This window comes from Microcaecilia unicolor, chromosome 9, assembly GCF_901765095.1.
Source record: "Microcaecilia unicolor chromosome 9, aMicUni1.1, whole genome shotgun sequence".
Lineage (NCBI taxonomy): Eukaryota > Metazoa > Chordata > Amphibia > Gymnophiona > Siphonopidae > Microcaecilia > Microcaecilia unicolor.
The window spans coordinates 7,773,103-7,796,823 of record NC_044039.1 but is presented as its reverse complement, the minus strand read 5'-3'; the positions used below and the strand labels follow the sequence as shown (position 1 = coordinate 7,796,823).

General features: G+C 43.4%; 2 protein-coding genes across 2 annotated transcripts in view; both read left to right on the top strand.

Moving 5' to 3' along the window:
* The first annotated feature begins 8,374 nt into the window (after positions 1–8,374).
* Positions 8,375–11,436, top strand: IL22 (interleukin 22). Its single transcript, XM_030214828.1, has 5 exons — positions 8,375–8,575; positions 8,816–8,881; positions 9,579–9,722; positions 10,003–10,068; positions 11,254–11,436. Exons 1-5 carry the CDS (start codon positions 8,375–8,377, stop codon positions 11,377–11,379), a joined length of 603 nt encoding a protein of 200 aa, XP_030070688.1. The 3' UTR covers positions 11,380–11,436.
* A 441-nt stretch (positions 11,437–11,877) lies between these two features.
* The window catches only part of LOC115477759, a 66,672-nt gene continuing 54,828 nt past the window's right edge, over positions 11,878–23,721 (top strand). The window contains exons 1-2 of the mRNA XM_030214827.1: positions 11,878–11,902; positions 23,321–23,454. Of these exons, the coding sequence (XP_030070687.1) occupies positions 11,878–11,902; positions 23,321–23,454 (159 nt within the window). The remainder of the gene's footprint in view (positions 11,903–23,320; positions 23,455–23,721) is intronic.

Below are 23,721 nucleotides of genomic sequence, written 5' to 3'. Positions count from 1 at the left end.
GTTGGGGAAGAAAAGAGAGGTGCTGTTGTTGGGAGATTTTAATCTGCCGGATGTAGATTGGAAGGTTCCGTCTGCAAAATCGGAAAGAAGTAGAGAGATTGTGGATGCTTTCCAAAGTGCTCTGCTCAGACAAATGGTGAACGAACCCACGAGGGAGGGAGCCACGTTGGATCTGGTGCTCACGAATGGGGATAGTGTGTCAAATGTCCGAGTGGCTGCACACCTGGGAAACAGTGACCATCAAACAGTTTGTTTTGATGTAACGGCTCATGTGGATGGCGGCCACTCTAAACTCAAAGTCCTCGATTTCAAGCGAGCTGACTTTAACAAAATGGGAGAATACCTGAGGAAGGAGCTAATGGGCTGGGAGGACATACGAGAAGTGGAAGGACAGTGGTCCACGCTAAAAGAAGTCATAAACAGGGCCACAGACCTTTATGTAAGGAGAGTAAATAAAAGCAAGAGAAAAAGGAAACCGATATGGTTCTCAAAGCAAGTGGCTGAGAAAATAAAGATTAAAGAGTTAGCGTTCCAGAAATATAGAAAATCTCAAGAGGAGGAACACGGGGAGGAATACCGGATGAAACTGAAAGAAGCCAAGAGAGAGGTACGTCTGGCGAAGGCGCAAGCGGAAGAACAAATGGCTAGAAATGTAAGGAGGGGAGACAAAAACTTCTTCAGGTATATTAGTGAAAGGAGAAAGACTATAAAGGGAATTGTGAGACTAAAAGAAACATCAAAACGCTATGTAGAAAATGATGAAGAAAAAGCCAATTTGCTAAATAGATACTTTTGTTCTGTTTTCACTGATGAAAACCCTGGGGAAGGACCGAGAGGGACTGGCAAAAGTACACCTGAGAAGGAGGTGGATAGAGCGCCATTCACGGAAGAGAGTGTGTATCAACAACTTGGAAAGCTGAAGGTGGACAAAGCCATGGGGCCGGACGGGATCCACCCCAGAGTACTGAGGGAGCTCAGAGAGGTTCTGGCGGGTCCTCTTAAAGACTTGTTTAATAGATCCTTGGAGACGGGAGAGGTTCCGAGGGATTGGAGAACGGCGGAGGTGGTCCCTCTTCACAAAAGTGGGGATAGGGAAGAAGCTGGAAACTACAGGCCGGTAAGCCTCACTTCGGTTATTGGAAAAGTAATGGAAGCCATGCTGAAGGAAAGGATAGTGAATTTCCTGGAAACCAATAAGTTGCAGGATCCGAGACAACATGGTTTCACCAAAGGGAAATCGTGCCAAACGAATCTCATTGAATTCTTTGACTGGGTGACGGGAGAATTAAATCAAGGACGTGCTATGGACGTCATCTACTTAGATTTCAGCAAGGCTTTTGACACGGTTCCCCACAGGAGGCTCTTAAATAAACTAGACGGCCTGAAGATAGGACCCGAAGTGGTGAACTGGATTAGGAACTGGTTGACGGACAGACGCCAGAGGGTGGTAGTAAATGGAGTTCGCTCGGAGGAAGGAAAGGTGAGTAGTGGAGTGCCTCAGGGATCGGTGCTGGGGCCCATTCTGTTCAATATATTTGTGAGTGACATTGCCGAGGGGTTACAAGGTAAGGTTTGCCTTTTTGCGGATGACACCAAGATTTCCAACAGAGTGGACACCCCGGAGGGTGTGGAAAACATGAAAAAAGATCTGAAGAAGCTAGAAGAATGGTCTAAGGTTTGGCAATTAAAATTCAATGCGAAGAAATGTAAAGTGATGCACTTGGGGAGGAGAAATCCAAGGGAGACGTATGTGTTAGGCAGGGAGAGTCTGATAGGCACGGAAGGGGAGAGGGATCTTGGGGTGATAGTATCTGAGGACCTGAAGGCGACGAAACAGTGCGACAAGGCGGTGGCAGTAGCTAGAAGATTGCTAGGCTGTATAGAGAGAGGAGTGACCAGCAGAAGAAAGGAGGTTTTAATGCCCCTGTATAAGACGTTGGTGAGGCCCCACCTGGAGTATTGTGTTCAGTTTTGGAGGCCGTATCTTGCGAAGGATGTTAAAAAAATGGAAGCGGTGCAAAGAAAAGCTACGAGGATGGTATGGGATTTACGTTCCAAGACGTATAAAGAAAGGCTTGCTGACCTGAACATGTACACCCTGGAGGAAAGGAGGAACAGGGGTGATATGATACAGACGTTCAAATATTTGAAAGGTATTAATCCGCAAACGCACCTTTTCCGGAGATGGGAAGGCGGTAGAACGAGAGGACATGAAATGAGATTGAAGGGGGGCAGACTCAGGAAAGATGTCAGGAAGTATTTTTTCACAGAGAGGGTGGTGGACGCTTGGAATGCCCTCCCGCGGGAGGTGGTGGAGATGAAAACGGTAACGGAGTTCAAACATGCGTGGGATATGCATAGAGGAATCCTGTGCAGAGGGAATATATCCTCAGAAGCTTAGCTGAAATTGGGTGGCGGAGCAGTTGAGGGGAAGAGGGGGTGGTGGTTGGGAGGCGAGGATAGGGGTGGGCAGACTTATACGGTCTGTACCAGAGCCGGTGATGGGAGGCGGGACTGGTGGCTGGGAGGCGGGAAATACTGCTGGGCAGACTTATATGGTCTGTGCCCTGAAAAGGACAGGTACAAATTCAAGGTAAGGTATACACATATGAGTTTGTCATGGGCAGACTGGATGGACCATGCAGGTCTTTATCTGCCGTCATCTACTATGTTACTATGTTACTATGTAACCTTAAGAGTAGACTAACACGGCTACCACATCTCTCCACTCTGTTCATAGAATTGCTAAACGTATCTGTGCTGATCTTTCAATGCTGATTTGATGTTGGTGTGTAATGATGTCATGATGTTTTATGCACGCGAGGACAGTGAGAAAAATGGAGGCTGGACGTCGGCAGCGGAACTTCTCAGCTCAGGACACCCTGCTATTGGCCAGGCTGTTCCTAACCAAGAAAAAGTGTTTTATTTTATCCTCCTAGGCCACAGGAAAAGATCATACCTGAAATACAGGAGGGCCTGGGAGTGTTTGAATGCAAGTTATAATGCTCAGGCCTACTTCCCCAGAGATGGAAGTACAAAAGGTAAGCAGGGTACTGTGCACAAGTTATATTCCTGATTGCATTGATCAACTGTGCAGGGTAAGGTGACTCGTTCAAGGTGACAGGAACCAGTGCTGGGATTTGAACTGACCACTCCTGAATAAATCAAGTGTTCTAACTACTAGGTTACTTCCTCCCCTGCATAGCAATGCCTCTTAGAATGGGCAGGGCCGCCCCCCCCCCCCCCCGTCGCTGCAGTCCGCGGTCTCACCTGCCTGCCTCCATGGCTCCAGGCCCCCTTCATTCAAAGCAGCAGTCGCAGATCGCCTCTCTTCTGGCCTTCCCTCCCTGTGTCCCGCCCTCGCGGAAACTGGAAGTTACATCAGACGAGGGCGGGACACAGGGAGGGAAGGCCAGAAGAGAGGCGATCTGCGACTGCTGCTTTGAATGAAGGGGGCCCGGAGCCATGGAGGCAGGCAGGTGAGACTGGGGACTGCAGCGCCGGCGGCCTGGCTCGGGGAATTTTGCCCCCCCCCCTGCCCCCCCTCTCGGCGGCCCTGAGAATAGGGAAGCCTCCTGCGCTGGGGAGGGCTCCTCCAGCCCTCCCTCATGGCAGAGACAGTGGCCAGACCACCTGTGGCCGAAGCTGGGAAAGGGGAAACATTGATGAGGTCACTTGGGCTCTACCTTTCTCTCCAGGACTTTGTGGGACATGTTGCTTCTGGGGCTGTTGCTTTCTGGACTTGAATTCCAGGTTTTACCTCACACATTCCTCACTTTTTCTTTCATGTAATCCACATCACAATAGGATGTTGGCTTTTGAGGTGTTGGCAGATGTGATGCTAGATTCCAGTTTTGGGATTGGGCCTGACCTGAGATGCTGCAGCGCCATACAGAATGTTGTAGTTTGCGGGGAGGGGGGGGGGGGGAAGGTGAGGTCACATTGTTTTTTTACCACTGTATGTCACAATGGGGGGAAGGGAAGGGGGAAAGATGGGGCCATTTATTGTTGTTTTATCCCTGTACAGCACAATGGGTGGAGGGGGGAGGGAAGATGTGGGAGGAGGGGAATTGTCACCGAAATACACGTTTATAGTAAATATTCTAACCTTATTCACAAAAAATGCGTTTGGATTGTTATTCTGGACTTGCTGTGCTTTCCGATGTGCCTGGTAAGGTGGCATAAGGATAGCCATACTGCGTCAGACTAATAGTCCATTTAACCCAGTATCCTGCTTTCAGGTCATAAGTACCTGGCAGAAACCGAAATAGCAACAGCATTCCATGTTAACAATCCCATTGCAAGCAGTGGCTTCCTCCATGTCCATCTCAATAACAGACTACGGACGTTTCCTCCAGGATCTTGGCCAAACTTTTTTTTTTTTTTTCAACCCAGATACGCTAACCACTGTTACATCCTCTGGCAACGAGTTCCAGAGCGTAATTATTTTTTCAGTGAAAAAATATTTCCTCCTATTTTTGAAAGTATTTCCATGTAATTTCATTGAGTGTCCCCAGGTGTTTGTACTTTTTGAAAGAGTGAAAAATCAATTCATTTTCACCCGTTCTACCCCACTCAGGATTTTATAGATCTCAATATTATTCCCCTCCCCCCACCCCAGCTGTCTGTGTTCCAAACTGAAGAGGCCTATCCTCTGGTCTCTCATCCTCACTGTTGGTATCGTCCCTGACCTGTCCCTCTGGTTCTGCAGTGAAGATTTCACAGACCTTGGCTGGCTTGTACACATGCTGGTCCCCAGAGCTGTGTAGGCACAGAGTCTGGTCTTCAAAAGGCCCGGGTCTCTCTTTGGGCCATGTTGAACTTGACCTTCTCTGACCTCTGGGAGTTCACAACAGGGGTTAGCCAGCTCCTGATGGGATAGCCATGGTCACACATATTGAGGAGAGGAGAGAAGATGTTAGAGAAGGTACATACACCTTTTGGTGTGAGTTGGCAGTTCCTACAAGTGTTTTTTTCGGTGTCATCCTCCACACCACTGGGACCACACTGGCCACACAGATGTGAAGCAAAGAGAGAGATCTAGTCAATGATTAGAAGGTTGTAGGATGCTCCTCACCTAGTAGCCATTGTCCTCTGATTTCTCCACTCTAAAAGGCGTCGTGGATGCCAGAGCACGAAAGGACATAGGAATCATGGCGGGATCCAGGAAAGTTGGCACACATTTCCAGCACTGCATTACAGACAACCTGCATGTCGAGGGAGTGGTAGGACTTTTTGATTTCTGTATTCTACCTCACTGGCTGCAGGTGGCCACATGCGTACAATCTATGGCACCCAGAACAGAGGGGAAGTGGGCAATCTGATAAAATGTACATGGAGGGAATGTCCTCGACATAAGGGCACAATCTATGGCACCCAGAACAGAGGGGAAGTGGGCAATCTGAAAAAATGTACATGGAGGGAATGTCCTCGACGCAAGGGCCAGTACCACTGTTGCATATTTTGCATAGTGTATTTTCGGTTGGTGGAAATGTTTGTCTCTGAACGTCTATGACTCAATGCATCCTCTTTCAAAATGATTTTTTTTTGTGTATTTTTGAATATCGGAAAACATTTGCCCTCCTGTTTTCTAAGCCGTGTGGCAATGCCAACACAGCCCATTCAAAGTGAATGGACTGTGTCGGCGCTAGCGCGGCTTTAGTAAACAGGGGGGAGGGGGGTTAGTTTTTCTTCCACTATGGACTTGCGTTTTTAGATGTTTTCTGACACACGTTTATTTTGCCATTTGAACATCCTTATCGAAAATGCCCCTCTTTATGATTCTATTTTTGTTTGTCAGTTTTGATTGCTTATTTTAATTATATATTTTTTTGTTAGGGTCTCTAGGCTTTATTATATCTGCTCAAGTTTGTAATCCAGAGAGAGTTTCCAAATTAGTTTATCTTGTGGAATGTAAGTTTTGTAAATAAGTTCAGATCACATTCACAAAACTGTGACTACAGGTAATACTGGATTATGGGCCTCTGAGTAAATGGGCCAGTCGGTCCAGGACCTTCCCTTCTCAGAGAAAGACCCTTTTAATGTCATGTCCCTTGATTCTCAATAGCACACCAGTAGTACTGAATGATATAATAATGTTTGGAAGCTATAAATCTCTTACCCTAGCTGATAGGAAATTAAATAAGCAAAACGTTTGAAGCAGTAGGTCTGACAAAAATCTCAGTGGCCTGGCCTAGTGGCTCACTGGCAGTGCCATAAGGGCAGGTTTGGGTTTGATTCCTGGCTCTGATATTCCACTCCCTAGGTCAGTGACGGCGAACCTTTCAGAGACCGAGTGCCCAAACAGCAACCCAAAATCTAATTATTTATTGCAAAGTGCTGGTACTTATTATGGGTGGGGTCACCACATATGACTCCACCCCTATGATAGCCACATGATAGCCCTATGATAGCGCATATAAACAGACATCATTGAAAATATTATACTAGTATAGGAGAAAAAAATAACATGATTTTCTTCCATTATAAATCATTTCTGTAAGCTGTTACAGCTCCAGTTTACCCAGTGCAAAATAAGACAGCAGATGTAAATTCTCAGATTCGACATATTCCAAACACTAAAATGAAAATAAAATGATTTTTTCTACCTTTGTTGTCTGGTGATTTTGTTTTTCTATCCATATTGGTTCTAGTCGCTGATTCTGCTGCTCTCTATCTGTTCTCTTAACTCCGTTTCCAGGGCTTCCTTTCTATTTATTTCTTTACTTTTCTCCTTTCTTCTTCATTTCTTGCCCTCCATCCATGTCCAGCAACCCTCCTCTCCCCCCTGCCCTCCCTCCCAGCACCCGGCAGCACCCAGCACCCACCATCAGGCTTCCCTCCCACCCAGCACCCAACATCAGGCCTCCCTCCCACCCAGCACCCAGCATCAGGCCTCCCAGCACCCAGCACCCACCATCAGGCCTCCCTCCCACTCAGCACCCAACACCAGGTCTCTCTCCCACCCAGCACCCACCATTAGGTCTCCCTCCCTCCCAGCACGCAGCACACAGACAGCACCAGGCAGTCCTCCCGCCCTCCCTCCAACCCAACAAGCATCAGGCCACCCGCCCGTTCGTCCTCCCTCCCTCCCAGCACCAGGAACCCCCCTCCTCCTAAAATTTAAAAAGCATACCGTCCTCGGAGTTGGGGTTAAGGCGGCGTGCGTTGGCAGTGGCAGCGAAGCACGTGTTCTTCGCTTGGTGCGCCTTCTGCCTTTCCTGTCTCTCAAGCTCTGGACCAGTGCTTGAGAGACAGGGAAGGCCGAAGGCGCGCCGAGCGAAGAACACGTGCTTCGCTGTCGACGCACGCCGCCTTAACCCCAACTCCGAGGACGGTACGCTTTTTAAATTTTAGGAGGAGGGGGGTTCCTGGTGCTGGGAGGGAGGGAGGGAGGACGGGCGGGCGGCCTGATGCTTGTTGGGTTGGAGGGAGGGCGGGAGGGAGGCCGAAGGGAGGGAGAGTGGGCGGACCAGCGATGGCGCACGTGCCAAGGGAGAGGGCTCTGCGTGCCCTCTCTGGCACGTGTGCCATAGGTTCGCCATCTCTGCCCTAGACTGTCTGGGAAACCAAATTCATAGCTCTTGGAGGAGTGGGCATAACAGTCATTGTGCAATGGTGACACCTAGTGGGTAGATTTAGGACCTATGATTCCTCTGGTGAGTGTCTCCCAGCCAAGGCCTGTTACCACAACCGAACTTAAGTGAGAGGGGATGGAAAATAGTGGAACGATTCTCTGGGTAGTAATGAGGGAAGGCTTATTGTGCCAGTGCTTCCAGCTGGACTGTAAACCCAAAAAGCAGAGTTAAACTGCCGGGTTAAAAAAAAATAGAAAGAAAAAGATTCTTTTTTCTTCCCCCCCCCCCCCCATCTTTCTGATACGTGCTGTGTCACTTCATTTGTAAGAAATATTTTTCTTTTATTGTACAAGTCATTTCATTCACTGACCACCACAAGGAAGCTTCCGACATTAAAAATACAAAATAAAACGCAAAAGCCACAGGAGTTCCTTTTAAGAAACTCAAGCCTGCCTGAGACAGTATCATGTGGGTTCCCAGTGACGGTCAAAAATTTCTCAGAAAGACAGACTGGAAAATTAATAAGCCACTGATGTCATTCTTAAAACCTGTATCAACTAGGGAAAAATGAAACCGATCCATCTCTATAAAAGACGATGCCATCATTCACCTGTGCATATACCTTCCAGGAAAGGTAACATTTCTTAAGGTGCCTTACTTTTGAATTTTTTTTCTCCTTATGCTAATCTTGTGACACTAGCAAACTTAACCTCTGCTTTTCTCCTGCATTGTCTTTCTCTGTGTAGGGCATTTGCTGCAGGTTGGAGTGGAATTAGCAGCTGGGTTGGGTTTGAGCTATGGGTGTCCTGCAGCAATGGATGAACTGTTCTGTGCTATCCTGGGTCTTGGTCTTCTACTGTCTCCCTTTCCTCCTCATCAGTCCAGTACCTCTAAAGAAAGACGGTGCCACCGTAGGCTGCAACTCATCCTGCATCCTCCGAAAAGGCTACTTCGACAATCACTACATGAGGAAGTGCATCAACGACCTCGCCAAGCAGGTAATAGAGACGGTGGATGCACTGCGGTAACTGGACAGACAGCTGCATTCCATCTGGGACAAGTTGAGCCAGTCCAGGGTTTGGCCCATTCCAAGCATGGACTTATATTTCAGATTTCTTTAGACGTGTAGTGGGATTAGCCTGTCCTAGGTGACTAGTAGCCCCCCTGCTCTCGCTTTGATCTCATCTCCTCTTCCTTTCTCTCTATCCCTACTCACCTTCTCCTTTCCCTCCTCACAGGCCAGCAGCTCTGACAAGGACACGGTGAACAGGTTGATCAGTAGCCAGCTGTTCCTGCGTGTGAAGGTAAGAAACGTCCTGGCAAGGATTCAGTAATGTTCTGCAAGGTATACAAACTTCAAAGAGTGCTTCAGTAAAGCAAAGGAAACCCTGCTGCAACTGAATTTGAGGGTTAGCAGGAATGAGGTTTTTTTTTTGTTTTTTGCATGCAGTTAGAAAAAGGAAGTGTGGTAGGAGTTTATTCCTCTAAGGCTCCTTTTCTCACACAGTGCAGAATATGAAGTATAAAATGCAAAAAGTATGTTTAAACCAGTATAAAATGTATCCAGAGATGATGATGATGGACATTCGGTGTGACCTTTGGAAGTCATCACAGCTCTCTCTTGTTTGGATATATAAGTTGCAGGAGCAGAACAGTTGATGCATTGTAAGGACTGCAATCAAGTTACAATGTATCATTTAACGTTCTCTTAAAATGAAGGGAGACAGAGGTCTGAATTTCAGTTCTCAGGGCTGATTATGCACCACCCAAAGGATGGAAACGAACCCGATTTCTATTCACTGTGACCATCCTGTAAACCTGGTCTGTTAACCGGAGTCAAGACCCTTTCACTAGAATGTCATTTGAAAAAAGTTGTATATAAATCCATGTACGTACATGCATGTGCGCTGTATATAATGAGTCTTACTTAACATTCTCTTATCTGCTCACGCGCTGCCGTTCGCTCACTTTATTTGTTTTTGGTTTTCCCATCTTTGGCAGGCTAAGGATCAGTGCTACCTGATGAAGAAAGTTCTGAATTTTACGCTGGAAGAAGTGCTTCTGCCTGAATCCGAGAGCCAGTACCATCACATCCAGGATGTCACCAACTTCCTGATAAAAATGCAGAATGAGCTGAAAGCCTGCGTAAGTCCTTGAGAGCCATTATTAAAGTTTCAGTGACCCCCCTGAACCAGCCTAGCCCAGGTCCTGTTTATACTACGGGAGCAGGATTTACACATGTGTCTGCATTGGTATCTGTAACCATGCAGAGTGATGGGGGTGCCCTTCTAATGAGACAAGAGAGGAAACCTCAGATTGAGATGTGGAAGCCCTTAGCTTTGAAATCAAATTTGATTGAACAAGGTTGCAAAAACCCACATGCTTTTTGTGTGAACCTACTTGAACGACTGTATTTCTTTTGCAGAAACATACAGAGCAAAAGCCACAAATTGAGAACAATTTTGAGAAGCTGAAAAACAAAACAAGAGAGGTAATGCAGTTTAACCCTTTCAATATTGGGTTGGGGGAGAGGGGGTGGGATCCCTCTGCTTTGACATGAAAAAAAATGACACCCCTTTCCTGGACAAAGAGAATATCTGTTAACAAATTAGCATGTGATCTTATATCATAATATATGTTAGTGATTTTGAAATGCTTCCCCTATTTGTCAAAATGGTTTACATTAATTATGTGCAAGTACTTTCTCTGTCCCTACGGCACTCACAATCTAAGTTTTTGTACCTGGGGCAATGGAGGATTAAATGATTTGCCCAGGGTCACAAGGAGCTGCAGTGGGAATTGAACCCAGTTCCCCAGGATCAAAATCCACTGCACTAACCACTAGCAACATTCCATGTAGAATCTCAAATAGGGAAAGAGAAATGGGACTTGATATACTGCCTTTCTGTGATTTTTGCAGCTACATTCAAAGTGGGTTACATAGTGTATACAGGTGCTTATTTGTACCTGGGACAATGGAGGGTTAAGTGACTTGCTCAGAGTTGCAACGAGCTGCAGTGGGAATTGAACCCGGTTCCCTTGGTTCTCAGGCTGCTGCACTAACCATTAGGTTCCTCCGCCTCTATGAAGGTACCTAGTATTTGTGTACCTCACAGCTCTGCCATAGCTCTGCCCAAATATTGCCCAGTGAATGCCCACACAAGGCTCTCAGAAATACACATATGTGCTATTGTCAGCACACACATGTGGATGCATGGATCTACACATGTAATTTTGAAATAGTCATTTTTTTTGCTTATTAAACATGCTTTACTTACTAAAAATGCTGTTTAAAATTGTCTCCCGTATCTGAAAATTGCCCACACTCTGCACTTGCATCTCCACAAGGAAGAGCTGGAAAACCGCACTTGCAGAAAAAATCTGCCCACAGAACACATGGCCAGTTTTCAAAGGCAGCATATGCGTGCCCTTTTCTTTGGAAATTGGGCACAAGATCCTTTTGAAAATTACCCCCAGTATATACAGTATGAAAATGAGAAATCTTCCTGTGTTTCCATTGGCTAAGGGATAACAGACAATCTGAAGACTTTATTGAGGGATTGTTGTCCTATGTTATCTATGCAAAATAACCCAGACTGTCCAGGTATCTGCTGGTAATAGCTTAAGTGTAATAGTAACAACAAAAGTGGCTGAATTATTTATCCCTCTTTTATAGCTGGGAGAGAGCTGGAGGAACAAGGCCATTGGTGAACTGGATCTGCTATTTCAGCACCTGGAGAGTTCCTGTTCCCAGGAAAGACTCCTGCAAGCCAAGCCAGCAGGGTCAACCAGAAAAGAGTAAATAGAGCAGAGCACAGACTTCACTACCTCAGGCTGGAACTGATACACCAGTGAGAAAAATCCAGTGTCTTTTAAGAGATCTGTTCACCAAAGGGGCTTTGCACGAAAGCTGTTTACAAAGTGCCACAGAGTTAGTTTAGCCTCCTCAGGATTTGCTGAAGGTACACTTTCCCTCTGCAAAGAATCTTCTGAAAAACGAACGTATTCTGGAACATTTTGAGGCATTTTAAAAGGAATTTCTGTGTGTTTTGCATTATCCAATTGTTAGAGGTTATACACCTAAACTTACGTGCATACACCCTGCATATGTATAATTTACATCCAACCAGATTAGAGATGTTCCTTGGGGCAGGATTTGGGTTTATAAACACATTTTATAAAAGTGTGTACAATAAACCTCGGTGCAGGTGAAATTGTGTGCACGTACGTCCTGTGGGGTCTTTTGAAAAAGGGAGGTTATGTGCATACTTTTCCCTTTGAAAAATGCTGCGCAAGTTATATGGCCAGTTACACGGAGGAAAATGGTGAGCTTTGTTTTTAAAAAGCAAATTAACAAAAAAGTGGCTTTGGAAGGTAAAATAAATGAAATTCACTATTTTTCTCCTGTTTGGTAAAAATGTAGAGAAACAGATCATTTGTATAATATTTTTTGTTTTTGTAGTGAAAGTCTTTAACACCCGACATATAATGCCCAAATGTCTCCTTTCATTTTGGGCCAATGGTTAAAACCCGGGTCCCCTTGAATAATAGGTAACCAGCCATGTGCGGGTTTCTGTACTGGGCCATCTGTGAACAGAATCTGGATTGAGAAGGATTTTTCAGATGAAATATAGTGCTATTTCTGGAAAAATAAGTTTGTTATATATTTAAAATATTTAACATTATTTATTTAATGTGATTATTATAAAATTTACTTATGTCTGTGTGAAGTTATTTATTTTAAAGTGTCATCTGCATTATTTTTAAATGTATTGTAGAACCATAAAAGAGTGCTATTGGAATTGTATTTATTTATGTTACTAAACAAGTTGAGTATTTGATGAATATTTTTTTTCAACATTTGTATTTGGAACCAAAACACACTTTATTTTTGTATTGCTGAATATATTTTTTTTATCAATAAAGAATTATATGTTGCAAATGAGTGACTGTGAAACTTATCTGAGGTATGTCATATCTTGGTCAATGACCGCCTTGCCCCATAGGGAAGTCAGACACACAAATGGACGGCAGCCTGGCACTTGGCTTGGGAAAGGGTTTTGGGGCAATAGGGAGGGGGGAAGGGAGACAGGTAGGTAGGAAAGAAGAGACTTGGGGGACTTGGAGGGGTAATAAGTAGGTCTAAAGCAGGTTAGAACAGGGATAAGAAAATGGGAGGTAGTCAAGGGTAGGGAGATGGAGGGTAGCTACAGTTAGGAATGATGGGAAGTCTTAGAGGTGTGTTAAGGCGGGTCGAGACTAGAAGCATGAAGAGGGGCGTTGCAAGAGTGCAATCACCATTTTGCCTGCTGCTCCAACTTTGACAGAATGGAGGGGCTGAAGGCATCAAGAAAAGGAGTCAATGGTTAACGAGGGGAATATGTTTTTACGGCAACCCCTGATGAGTGATGGTAATACATCGGGACTTCTATGGTCTACGTCCAGACAGGACAGAAATGTGCTTTGGCTGGTTAGTAAGGCGGAAATAGCTGGAGCTGTGTGACTCAGAAGGCTAGACACCCTGCCCTGAAATGATCTAAATAGAATATTGAAAAGGATTCATTATGTAATTGTGTTATACTGTAAGTTGCATTCATGCATATAATTGCACAGTACTGTAAACTGTTAAGCAGTACAGTGCTGTGGCCATAATGAATCCACTCTTCTTCTAGGTGATTTGTCATGTGTTGATATTTTGGAGGGTGATGTGTGGGATGAAAGGAGAGTGCCAAGGTGTTGCCTGGCCAGTTTGTGAATCAGGGTATGTGAGAGCTATAAAAACCGACTCTGAAATGAAAATGGAGTTGACCTAGAAATCTTAGAGAAGCAGAAAATGACTCGCACTTCAAAATACAGTATGAAGGGGGAGGGGAGGGGTTAACCTGCATGGAGCAACAGTTACAACCCTAACCATTTTACTGGGCACACAAGAGGGGCCATGGTAGTTTCTATATGTCATCATTTAAGTACACAAGTAATGCCACACTGGGAAAAGACCAAGGGTCCATCGATCCCAGCATCCTGTCCATGACAGCGGCCAATCCAGGCAAGCTTCCCATACGTACAAACATTCTATACATGTTATTCCTAGAATTGTGGATTTTTCCCAAGTCCATTTAGTAGTGGTTTATGGACTTGTCCTTTAGGAAACCGTCTAACCCCTTTTTAAACTCTGTCAAGCTAACCGCCTTCACCACGTTCTCCGGCAACAAATTCCAGAGTTTAATTACGCGTTGGGTGAAGAAAATTTTTCTCCGATTTGTTTTAAATTTACTACACTGTAGTTTCATTGCATGCCCCCCCTAGTCCTAGTATTTTTGGAAAGCGTGAACAGACGCTTCACATCCACCCGTTCCACTCCACTCATTATTTTATATACCTCTATCATGTCTCCCCTCAGTCGTCTCTTCTCCAAGCTGAAAAGCCCTAGCCTCCTTAGTCTTTCTTCATAGGGAAGTCGTCCCATCCCCGCTATCATTTTAGTTGCCCTTCGCTGCACCTTTTCCAATTCTACTATATCTTTCTTGAGATGTGGCGACCAGAATTGAACACACTATGTTATCTTGGCGATTAAGATTTTTCTTCAACTGTAGTTTAAAAAAAAAACATCTTTTTTTTTCTATCCTTCCAAACAAAAAAGTGGATCATGTTTGTCTTAAGGAGCCTAACTAAAGATTGTTTCTAAGTACACAGACGGCCTTATGTTACTGTTACTGGTTCCTGCTGATACTTCAGACCTTGTCAATAATGTTCTGTCTGCTACGAATAGAATTCAGGATTGGGCTCCGAATAATAAGTTAAAACTGAATGCCAATAAAACAAAGGTTCTCTGGTTCAAGACTTCTGGAGTTTATACCCTCATCAGTTGTTTTGCTTACTGATAAAGTACTGCCAGTTGAGTCTGAATCCAGATTATTGGGAGTGATTCTTGATTCGTCTTTGACGTATGCTCCTCAAATTAATCAACGATGGCGGAAAACGCTCTTTAGATTAAGGCAATTGCGGTTATTAAGATCGTTCTTTTGATCGAGATACATTTGCTCTCTTAGTCCAAATGTTAATTCTCCCACTTTTGGATTCCTGTAATGTTCTTTACCTAGGCCTGCTTTCTAAAGTGGAGGAGTGGCCTAGTGGTTAGGGTGGTGAACTTTGGTCCTGGGGAACTGAGGAACTGAGTTCGATTCCCACTTCAGGCACAGGCAGCTCCTTGTGACTCTGGGCAAGTCACTTAACCCTCCATTGCCCCATGTAAGGCGCATTGAGCCTGCCATGAGTGGGAAAGCGCGGGGTACAAATGTAATAAAAATCTCTATATATAAAAGGCACCACCAACGTTCTAAATGAAGCCTCCAGCCCAGCCGGAAGTGTGAAGGGGGAGAGATATCCGGTTTCCCCGTGAGTGTCTGCCCCACCCTCGCTCTCTCTGTAACACAAACAGTGAAGGAAAACACAGCAAAGCACGAAATCAAATCGCTCTCTCTGTAACAGTGAAGGACTCAGAGGGGGGAGGGGAGAGAGGGCAGAAGCCCTCACTATCTCTGTAACACAGCACAGCAGGAAACTTAACACTGAAGGACTCGACTCCCAGGGGGGGAGGGGACAGAGAGGACAGACAGCACAGGGGAAGGGAGAGAGGGCAGAGGGCAGGGACACACACACTCCCACATGCACACTCTGAAGAAAACCTTGCTAGCCCCCGTTTCATTTGCATCAGAAACGGGGCTTTTTTTTACTAGTAAATAAATAAAATAAATACTTATGGAAGCTTCAACTTATTCAAAATACCGTGGCTAGGCTAATTTTTAGGCTCAGTAGGTTTAGCAGTGTATCCTGTTATATTGCTAAACTGCACTGGTTACCAGTAAGTGAATGGATCTTATTCAAAGCAGCCTATTTGTTTGTTTTAGATTCTTTATGGCTCTACTTCTAAATTATTGATAAATATAGTTTTTGTCCTATTATTTAGATTTACATCTTGATTGCATAATCAACGAATTCTTCATCCTCCTTTTAGAAATGTGCATTTCTTTAGTGTGTCCAACATCATATTTTCTGTTACTGGTGTGTCTTTTTGGAATTCATTCTCTTTCCATATTAGGATAGAACAAAGTTACTTGAAATTTCAGAAAACAGTAGAAACCTTGTTTGATAGATTGACTATACAGTATTCTACTCATTGGCTATGTTTTGTGTGCTGATGAATAATCCTTTTACTAAGCTGCAGGAAAAAGGGCCCTGTGGCAGCGATGGGAGCCATTTTCCCCGTGTAACAGGTCCCTTTTTACTGCAGCGGGTAAAAAGCCCCTTAAAAAAATGGCCATCTATTCCAGCAAGTTTATTCAAGTCTACTTTTCTTTCAACAAGGAGGAAAAGGCTTCAGATGCTCGGCTATAAATTTTTCAGTTTCATTGCGAACTTCCTCATTAGCCAAAAACCTCCTGCCTTACACCTTTTTCTTAATTTTTTTTCTTTTTCCAATTATTTTTAACGTTTTATAGATTTTTCTCTTATATGCAGTCTATTCTTGCACGTCTTTCTTATCAGGCCTCTATTTCATGCCATAAGGACACCAAAGTCACTTATCTTAGTTTAAATGCTCTTAGCATTGGTTTGCTCAATAGAGCGCCTCCGTTTCACCACTTCCTTCTTCAGGAGACAAACCGCTCAGCATATATTCTTTTTTTGTCCTGCATAAAATAGAACAAATAGATAAAATCTAGGGCACTGGACGCACATTGTTGGGAAGAAACGGTAGGGTAAAGTCTTATCCCAGCTCTTGGTCTAGAGTTGTCTTCTTTAACCAGTCTAAACATGGCGGCTGGTGATTTTAAAAGGACGCTATCCCAAAGCAACCAATCGGCTGTTCTCTAACTTTTATCTCATCTTCATGGGATGAACAATTTTGTTTAATGATCTTCGATGTATTGCAAACGGTACAAAAAGGCTTTCCATTCTATTTTATTGTTTAAACCCTTGGGGATCATGGATTGTAATTTATAAATTGAATTGAATTGAAGCGGTGCAAAGAAAAGCTACGAGAATGGTATGGGATTTGCGTTACAAGACGTATGAGGAGAGACTTGTGGACCTGAACATGTATACCCTGGAGGAAAGGAGAAACAGGGGTGATATGATACAGACGTTCAAATATTTGAAAAGTATTAATCCGCAAACGAACCTTTTCCGGAGGTGCGAAGGCGGTAGAACGAGAGGACATGAAATGAGATTGAAGGGGGGGGGGGCAGACTCAGGGAAGATGTCAGGAAGTATTTTTTCACAGAGAGAGTAGTGGATGCTTGGAATGCCCTCCCGCGGGAGATGGTGGAAATGAAAACGGTAACAGAATTCAAACACGCTTGGGATAAACATAAAGGAATCCTGTTCAGAAGGAATGGATCCTAAGGAGCTTAGCCGAGATTGGGTGGCAGAGCCGGTGGCGGGAGGCGGGGATAGTGCTGGGCAGACTTATACGGTCTGTGCCCTGAAGCGGACAGGTACAAATCAAGGTAAGGTATACACAAAAAGTAGCACATATGTGTTTATCTTGTTGGGCAGACTGGATGGACCATGCAGGTCTTTTTCTGCCGTCATTTACTATGTTACTAAATCCACCTTTGCTGATGTTGTAATAACTGGTGGTCCCTGTTACCACCCCAGATCGTATTCTTTACTTGATCTACAAAAACTACACATTTATATTCTGAAAATGGATGCTGGTATTTCATACTGCACAAGTATAACAGGGTGTCTGTGTTGCTTATAGTGTCATTTTTTTTGTCTGAGACCTCAGTTTGGGGTTTCAAGCACACCAATTATTTACGGTGAATGCTTTGCTAAATTTTCTATGATTGGAGATGTCATTCCAGAATTTTAAAGTAGGTATGAAAATGTACTAATTTGTAAAAGTTTTTTTCTTCTTCTTAGTTTATCTCCTAGTCGGGGGGGGAGGGGGGGGGGAGCCGAGCCTGAGACACAGCGACATAGTGAGATTATTGATTATTATTATTTTTTTTTTAATATTTTTATTTATAAGTTTTTAATTTCTTACAAGTGCAAAACTTGTTACAGAAAAACAGCCAATTTAAAATTTTTAAAGTAAAAAAAAAATTAAACAAGAATAAGTTTAACAGCTTTCTTAAACCTCAATTAAGGGGGGGGGGAGTTACATAATCAGTGGAGATTTAAAGGTATTATTGCCAAATTATACATAACGCGGTTTATGTGCACTAATTCGTCTCTCATCATTTTACTATATTTGCATGCAGTTGTTTCATGTCCAGAAAGGATTTCAGCTGTTCTGGGTGATAAAATACATACTTTATCCCACTGAGCTTGACCAAGCATTTGCAAGGATATGCTAACAAAAATGAGCCACCTAACTTAATGACATCCTGTTTCATTAGTAAAAATAATTTTCTCCGTTCCTGAGTTACCTTAGTAACGTCAGGAAATATCCACAATTTGTTTCCAAAGAACAGTTCTTTTGAATATTTAAAGTACAACTTAAATATTGTGTTAAAGTCCTGTTCAAATACCAGGGAAACCAAGAGGGTAGCCCTCTCCGGAACAATTTCAATAGATTGTTCTAAAATTGCTGATAAGTTGTTGAGATCTACTCCTTCTACTCCGAGGCCATCTTTATTTCCTTCTTTCCCAGCAAATCTTGCTGGCAAGTAATATATTTTACTTATAGGGGGAATAAGTTCTTGCGGTATTTTCAAATTTTCCAACAAGTATTTTTTAAATAAGTCAATAGGTGTTTTACCAGGAATTTTAGGAAAATTCAGTACTCGGAAGTTTAGTCTTCTATTGAAGTTCTCAATCTGTTCGAGTTTTCTGTGCATTGCCAACTGGTTTTTCATTACCGTGATTTTAAATTCTTGCAATTGACCAACATCTTTTTTTAAATCTTTAACTTGTGTAGTCAGCTCTTCTTTCACCATTTCTAAATTTTTCACCATGTCTTCAAATTTCAGGGATAAAGTATTTACCTTTTCAGAGGTATTTTGAAGAGTAGAGTCGATTTTTCCCAGCATCAGCCATATCCTCTCCAGATTCACCTCCGGAGTTGTTCCGGGTCCCTCAAACACAGGGACTCCTCTTTCTCGGCTACTTTCTTGTGGTAAAGGGTCTCCGCTTGCAGCAACCTAGATCACCTCCATGGGGTCTCGGGTGCTTGCTCCCTCCACCATCACAGACGCCGGACACGGAGGACAGCTTGATTCTGGAGGCGGAGATAGCGATGTTTCAAGGCCCAGTAGGGGAACCGCTCCACCGGCTGCCCCTAAAGCAGGCGTCTCCGTCTCTAATCTATGAGACGAACGCGAAAGGAAGGGCTCAATGCTGCCTTGAAGTGGAGAGGAAGCAGCTGCGGGTCGCGGAGGAATCCTCACAGCTCCTTTCCGCTTTGTATGCGGCATTTTGCGGTAGGAAAAATCTATTTCACTCGTGCAGCAAAGAGCTCTCTTCCCAGACGCGGTCACAAATCCGCCATCTTAGCATTTTTTTTTCTTTTATGGAATATGAATATTGCATTTTTTTTTGTTTCTGTTCTTTTATTATGAGATTTTTGTAAACCAATTAGTTACCAGAATAGGTGGTTTATAAAATAGTAATAAACTTGAAAACATGGTACATCTTTACTGTGGGAACTTTCCTTTCAAACTGCAAATCGATCCCAGGATATTCAACACCACAGTCAGGGATGTCACCAAGATTTGATGCATCCCTAAATAAGGACCTGCTAGATCTAGTGGTGTCCTGTTTCTCATAAACTTCCGGGAACTGGAAAATGAATGCTTTCACTGAGAAAGCTAAGTAAATTTGTAGCATAATATATCTTTAAAGAAAGGAAAAATAATAAATTATAAGAAAAAAAGAAAAAAGCAAAGAATTTTCTAAAAAAACTTGGTTTCATTACAAACACGAGCACATTAAAGGGTTTCCATTATCGCTGGAAAACGAAACCGCCCAGCTCAAATCCGCACAAATCCGATGCATTTGCCCGGCACAAACCGTATTATCGAAAAAAAAAGATGGACGCCTATTTTTTTTCGAAAATACGGTCTGTCCCGCCCCTTCACATACCCGTTCTCGGAGATAGAACGCCCATGGAGATGGGCGTTCGCGTTCGATTATGCCCCTCTATGTGACTTCTTGTCCAATAAAGGTTTTTTTTTGACTGGATCATTCTTAACGCATAAAACATTTTCATATTATTTCAGAGACCAACATTTGCTTATTTCTGATCTGAAGAAGAAGAAGGGTTACATTTGAAACCTAATCAAAAAATGTATTAGTCCAATAAAAGGGTATCATCTTATTTTCTTTTCTCTGTTTTGTTTTATTTCTATTTATTTATCATTTTTGTCGCCCTTCTCTGCACCTTTTCTAATTCCACTATATCTTTTTTGAGATGCGACGACCAGAATTGAACATAATATTCGAGGTGCGGTCGCACCATGGAGCGATACAAAGGCATTATGACATCCTCATTTTTGTTTTCCATTCCTTTCCTAATAATACCTAACATTCTATTTGCTTTCTTAGCTGCTGCAGCACACTGAGCAGAGGGTTTCAACATATCATCATCGACAACACCTAGATCCCTTTCTTGGTCCGTGACTCCTAACGTGGAACCTTGCATGACGTAGCTATAGTTCGGGTTCCTCTTTCCCACCAGTGGCGTAGCTACGTGGGGCCTGAGGGGGCCGGGGCCCCCGCAGAGTCACCCCAGGACCCCCCCCTCCCGGCGAACCCGCCCCCGCCGCCACCTACCTTTACTTTTGCTGGCAGGGGGATCCCACTCCCCGCCAGCCGACGTCTTCTCAGTCCTTCCTGCACTTCAATTTGTTTGCTGACGTCCTGCAACGTGCAGGACGTCAGCAAACAAATTGAAGAGCGGGAAGCGACTAAGAAGAAGACGTCGGCTGGCGGGGAGTGGGATCCCCCGCCAGCAAAAGTAAAGGTAGGCGGCAGCGGCGGCGGGTTCGCGGCGGGAGGGGGGGGCGGCAATGTCGGCGGTGGGGGGGGGGGGCGGCGCCGGGGGGAGGGCTAAAATGTGCCCCCTCCCCCTGGGCTCTGGACCCCTCTCCCACGGAAGGCTGGCTACGCCCCTGTTTCCCACATGCATCACTTTGCACTTGCTCACATTAAACGTCATCTGCCATTTAGATGCCCAGTCTCCCAGTCTCGTAAGGTCCTCTTGTAAATTTTTCACAATCCTCCCGCGGTTTAACGTCTTCGAATAACTTTGAATATGTGTATTTTTCAGCGTGAATGTTTGGGTGTCTTAGGATGGCTGTGGACAATGAGAGCCGGATCTAGTAAATGACGCCCACATTTGGGTGTTGGAAAAAATTGGCATGGAGCACTATTCTGTAAAGGGTGCTCGTTATTGAATAGCGGTTAGAACCCGTTCCTGTGCCAAACTTTGTGTGCCAGTATTTAAGCCACCTGAAACTTGATGTCAATGCCAGCACCCAACTCTTGGCATTTGGACATGGTCATGACGCTATTCCATAACGCCATGTGAAATACTTTGAAACACGCCTGCCCACTTTTCAGTTGCACGCAAGGGATTTAGGCCCATGGGGGTTTTAGAATAGCGCACGCACAAATATCTAATAATGGCAATTAACTGCAATAATTGATTATTAACAACAATTGATTGCAATTAATTGGCTCATGAACCAATTAATTTGCACACTCATTTTTGATTGTCACCCGCATTTGGACACCATATATAGAATTTGGGTGTCTATGTACAATTCCATATAGAGTAGCAGAGTTTCCTGTCCATAATGAAGTGTTGGTTCTTGTGCCTCAGGATAACAAAAGCTCGTTATTGCAGTGGGAATATGAGAAAAGGATTAAAATACTTCTTTAATCTATTTACCCGTAGACAGCTGTTGCTGACATTGATGTGAAAAAATGTTCGAATGTATGTCTTACTATTCAAAATTATGAAAAGCGTAATTTGAGGGTTTCATTTTTATAATAAGTAGCTAATGGAGTTGCCAATGACGACTAACTCTCTCTTAAACTAAATTACTAAACAAATACTTTTCTTTGGTGTTCGCGGAAGAAATGCTGAAGGACTGCGGTTGGCTGCCAAGGGAATATCTGGGAATGGAGTGGATATTGTACTGTTCACAGAAGAAAGCGTTTATATCGTTTATTCATTTACTAGATTGTCACTTATTACAAAAGTAAATCAGAACGGTTTACAATATAAAATAACATAAAATAACACTAAAATCAGTAGATAAACATACTCTGAAATCCATTTGTGATAGGAAAGCACTACAAAAAGTCAACACACGTACAGATTTCACAAACCGTGGGCTTTTTTTTTTCTTGTTTTCCTTTCAGTTTGTTTTACTTTTCCTATATTTTGATTTTAGGTGATTATTTCTAGTGACTCTTGAAAGAGACGTGTATTTAAAGCTTTACGAAAATGAGTATAAGAGCCCTCAAGTCTAAGTTCTTTAGGAAGACAGTTCCAAAGAGACGGAGCTAGAAAAAAGAATGCCGATGTTCGAGTTGATTCACATCTAGCTTTGGATGGAGATGGAATTACAAGTAAATGACCGCAGTGTCCGAATTGGTGTATAGGGGATGGTAAGGTTAGACAGATATGATGGACTAAATGAATAAAAAGCTTTGTGTGTCAATATCAGAACTTCAAATTTTATCCTTGCTTCTATTGGAAGCCAGTGGAATTGATATAACAATGGAGTAATCCTATCATATTTTGAAGCTCTACAGATGATACGAGCTGCTATGTTTTGTATCATCTGTACTCGTCTTAGATTAAATTTTGAAAGACCTGCACACACTATGTTACAGTAGTCTAAACGTGATAAGATATAAGCATAAGTTAGTGTACGCAGGGAAGATTTATCTAAGGAATTTCTAATCAAGCGTAATTTACGGAATTTGTAAAATGATTTCTTTATCACATCGGTTACTTGCTCATTAAAGGATAAGGTGGAATCAATAATAATACCTAGGTATCTAAATGAGTGTACTGTAGGTATTTGCTTACCAAACAAAGTTGGTGTTAAAGATGGGCTAGGTCCAGAACCCGTTATCCATGAAGTTATCGTTTTTTTTCTGGATTTAATACTAGTTTATGCTTTGCTTGAAAATCTGAACGTGGACAAGGCTATGGGGCCAGATGGATACATCCCAGGATATTGAGGGAGAAGTCCTGGTGGGACCGTTGAAGGTCTGAGGGATTGGAGATGAGCTGATGTGGCCCCTTTCCACAAAAGCGGGGGCAGGGAAGAAGTGGGAAACTACAAGCTGGTAAGCCTTAGATTGGACCGTATAGGCCTTTATCTGCCGTCATCTACTATGTTACTCTGTTAACCAGGTAACCACATTAAAAAACAAAAAAAACAACAAAAATTGATGTGGTAAATAAACTCTCAGTTCTTGGAAACCTACAGCTCTATTTTGCCGGTAAGTTTGAAGTTGAATTTTACACGTCACAAATGATGAGGCGAGGGATTTTTTTTTTTTTTAAATGTGGTAAAAAATGAATAAAACATGATCTTTGGGCTGATGAACTGTAAATTAATCTAAGGCTAAAATCTCAGTGCAGAGAATTACTGAGGGTTAAGAAAAACCAAGTTAACCTTTGTCAACTAGCCCGTTTCTACGTTCCACTCAGTCAGCTGTGGGATAGGTAGAGAGGATGTTAACGAATTCTGCTTTCATATATGTGCTGTTTTCAGTCATTCTGGGTCTTCTTACTGAGGAGCCCAAACTTCTCCCCGTGCTAGCCAACAAAAAGTGTCACAAAGAGACAATGTCCCAAGTCACTGAATATCTGGTCAAAAGGATCACAGCCTTCAAAGCCTCCGTTCAAGTAAGTAACACCAATTTCTTGCACAAAGGAAGGGACGCACCTAGGACAAGAGGTTTCAGAGTTTTGCTATATTTTACAGAAAGACAATGTCACAAGCAAAAGATTGTTGAGCAACCAGCTGAGAAAGCAGTTTATGGTAAGTTTGACATTTTTTTTATCAACGTATCTGTGCCAGAAGTTTTACTCTGGAGATCTTCTACTTGCTTCTCTTAGGCTCGTCTTTGAGGCAGGATTTTCTCGGGTTCAGTTCCTGGAGATAGTGGATTA

Bases quoted from the DNA above. Each gene is read 5' to 3' on its own strand.
- IL22 (XM_030214828.1), top strand. From the start codon at position 8,375: ATGGGTGTCCTGCAGCAATGGATGAACTGTTCTGTGCTATCCTGGGTC. The intron at 9,723-10,002 runs GTAAGTCCTTGA...TTTCTTTTGCAG, and splicing joins AGAATGAGCTGAAAGCCTGC to AAACATACAGAGCAAAAGCC. The intron at 10,069-11,253 runs GTAATGCAGTTT...CCTCTTTTATAG, and splicing joins TGAAAAACAAAACAAGAGAG to CTGGGAGAGAGCTGGAGGAA.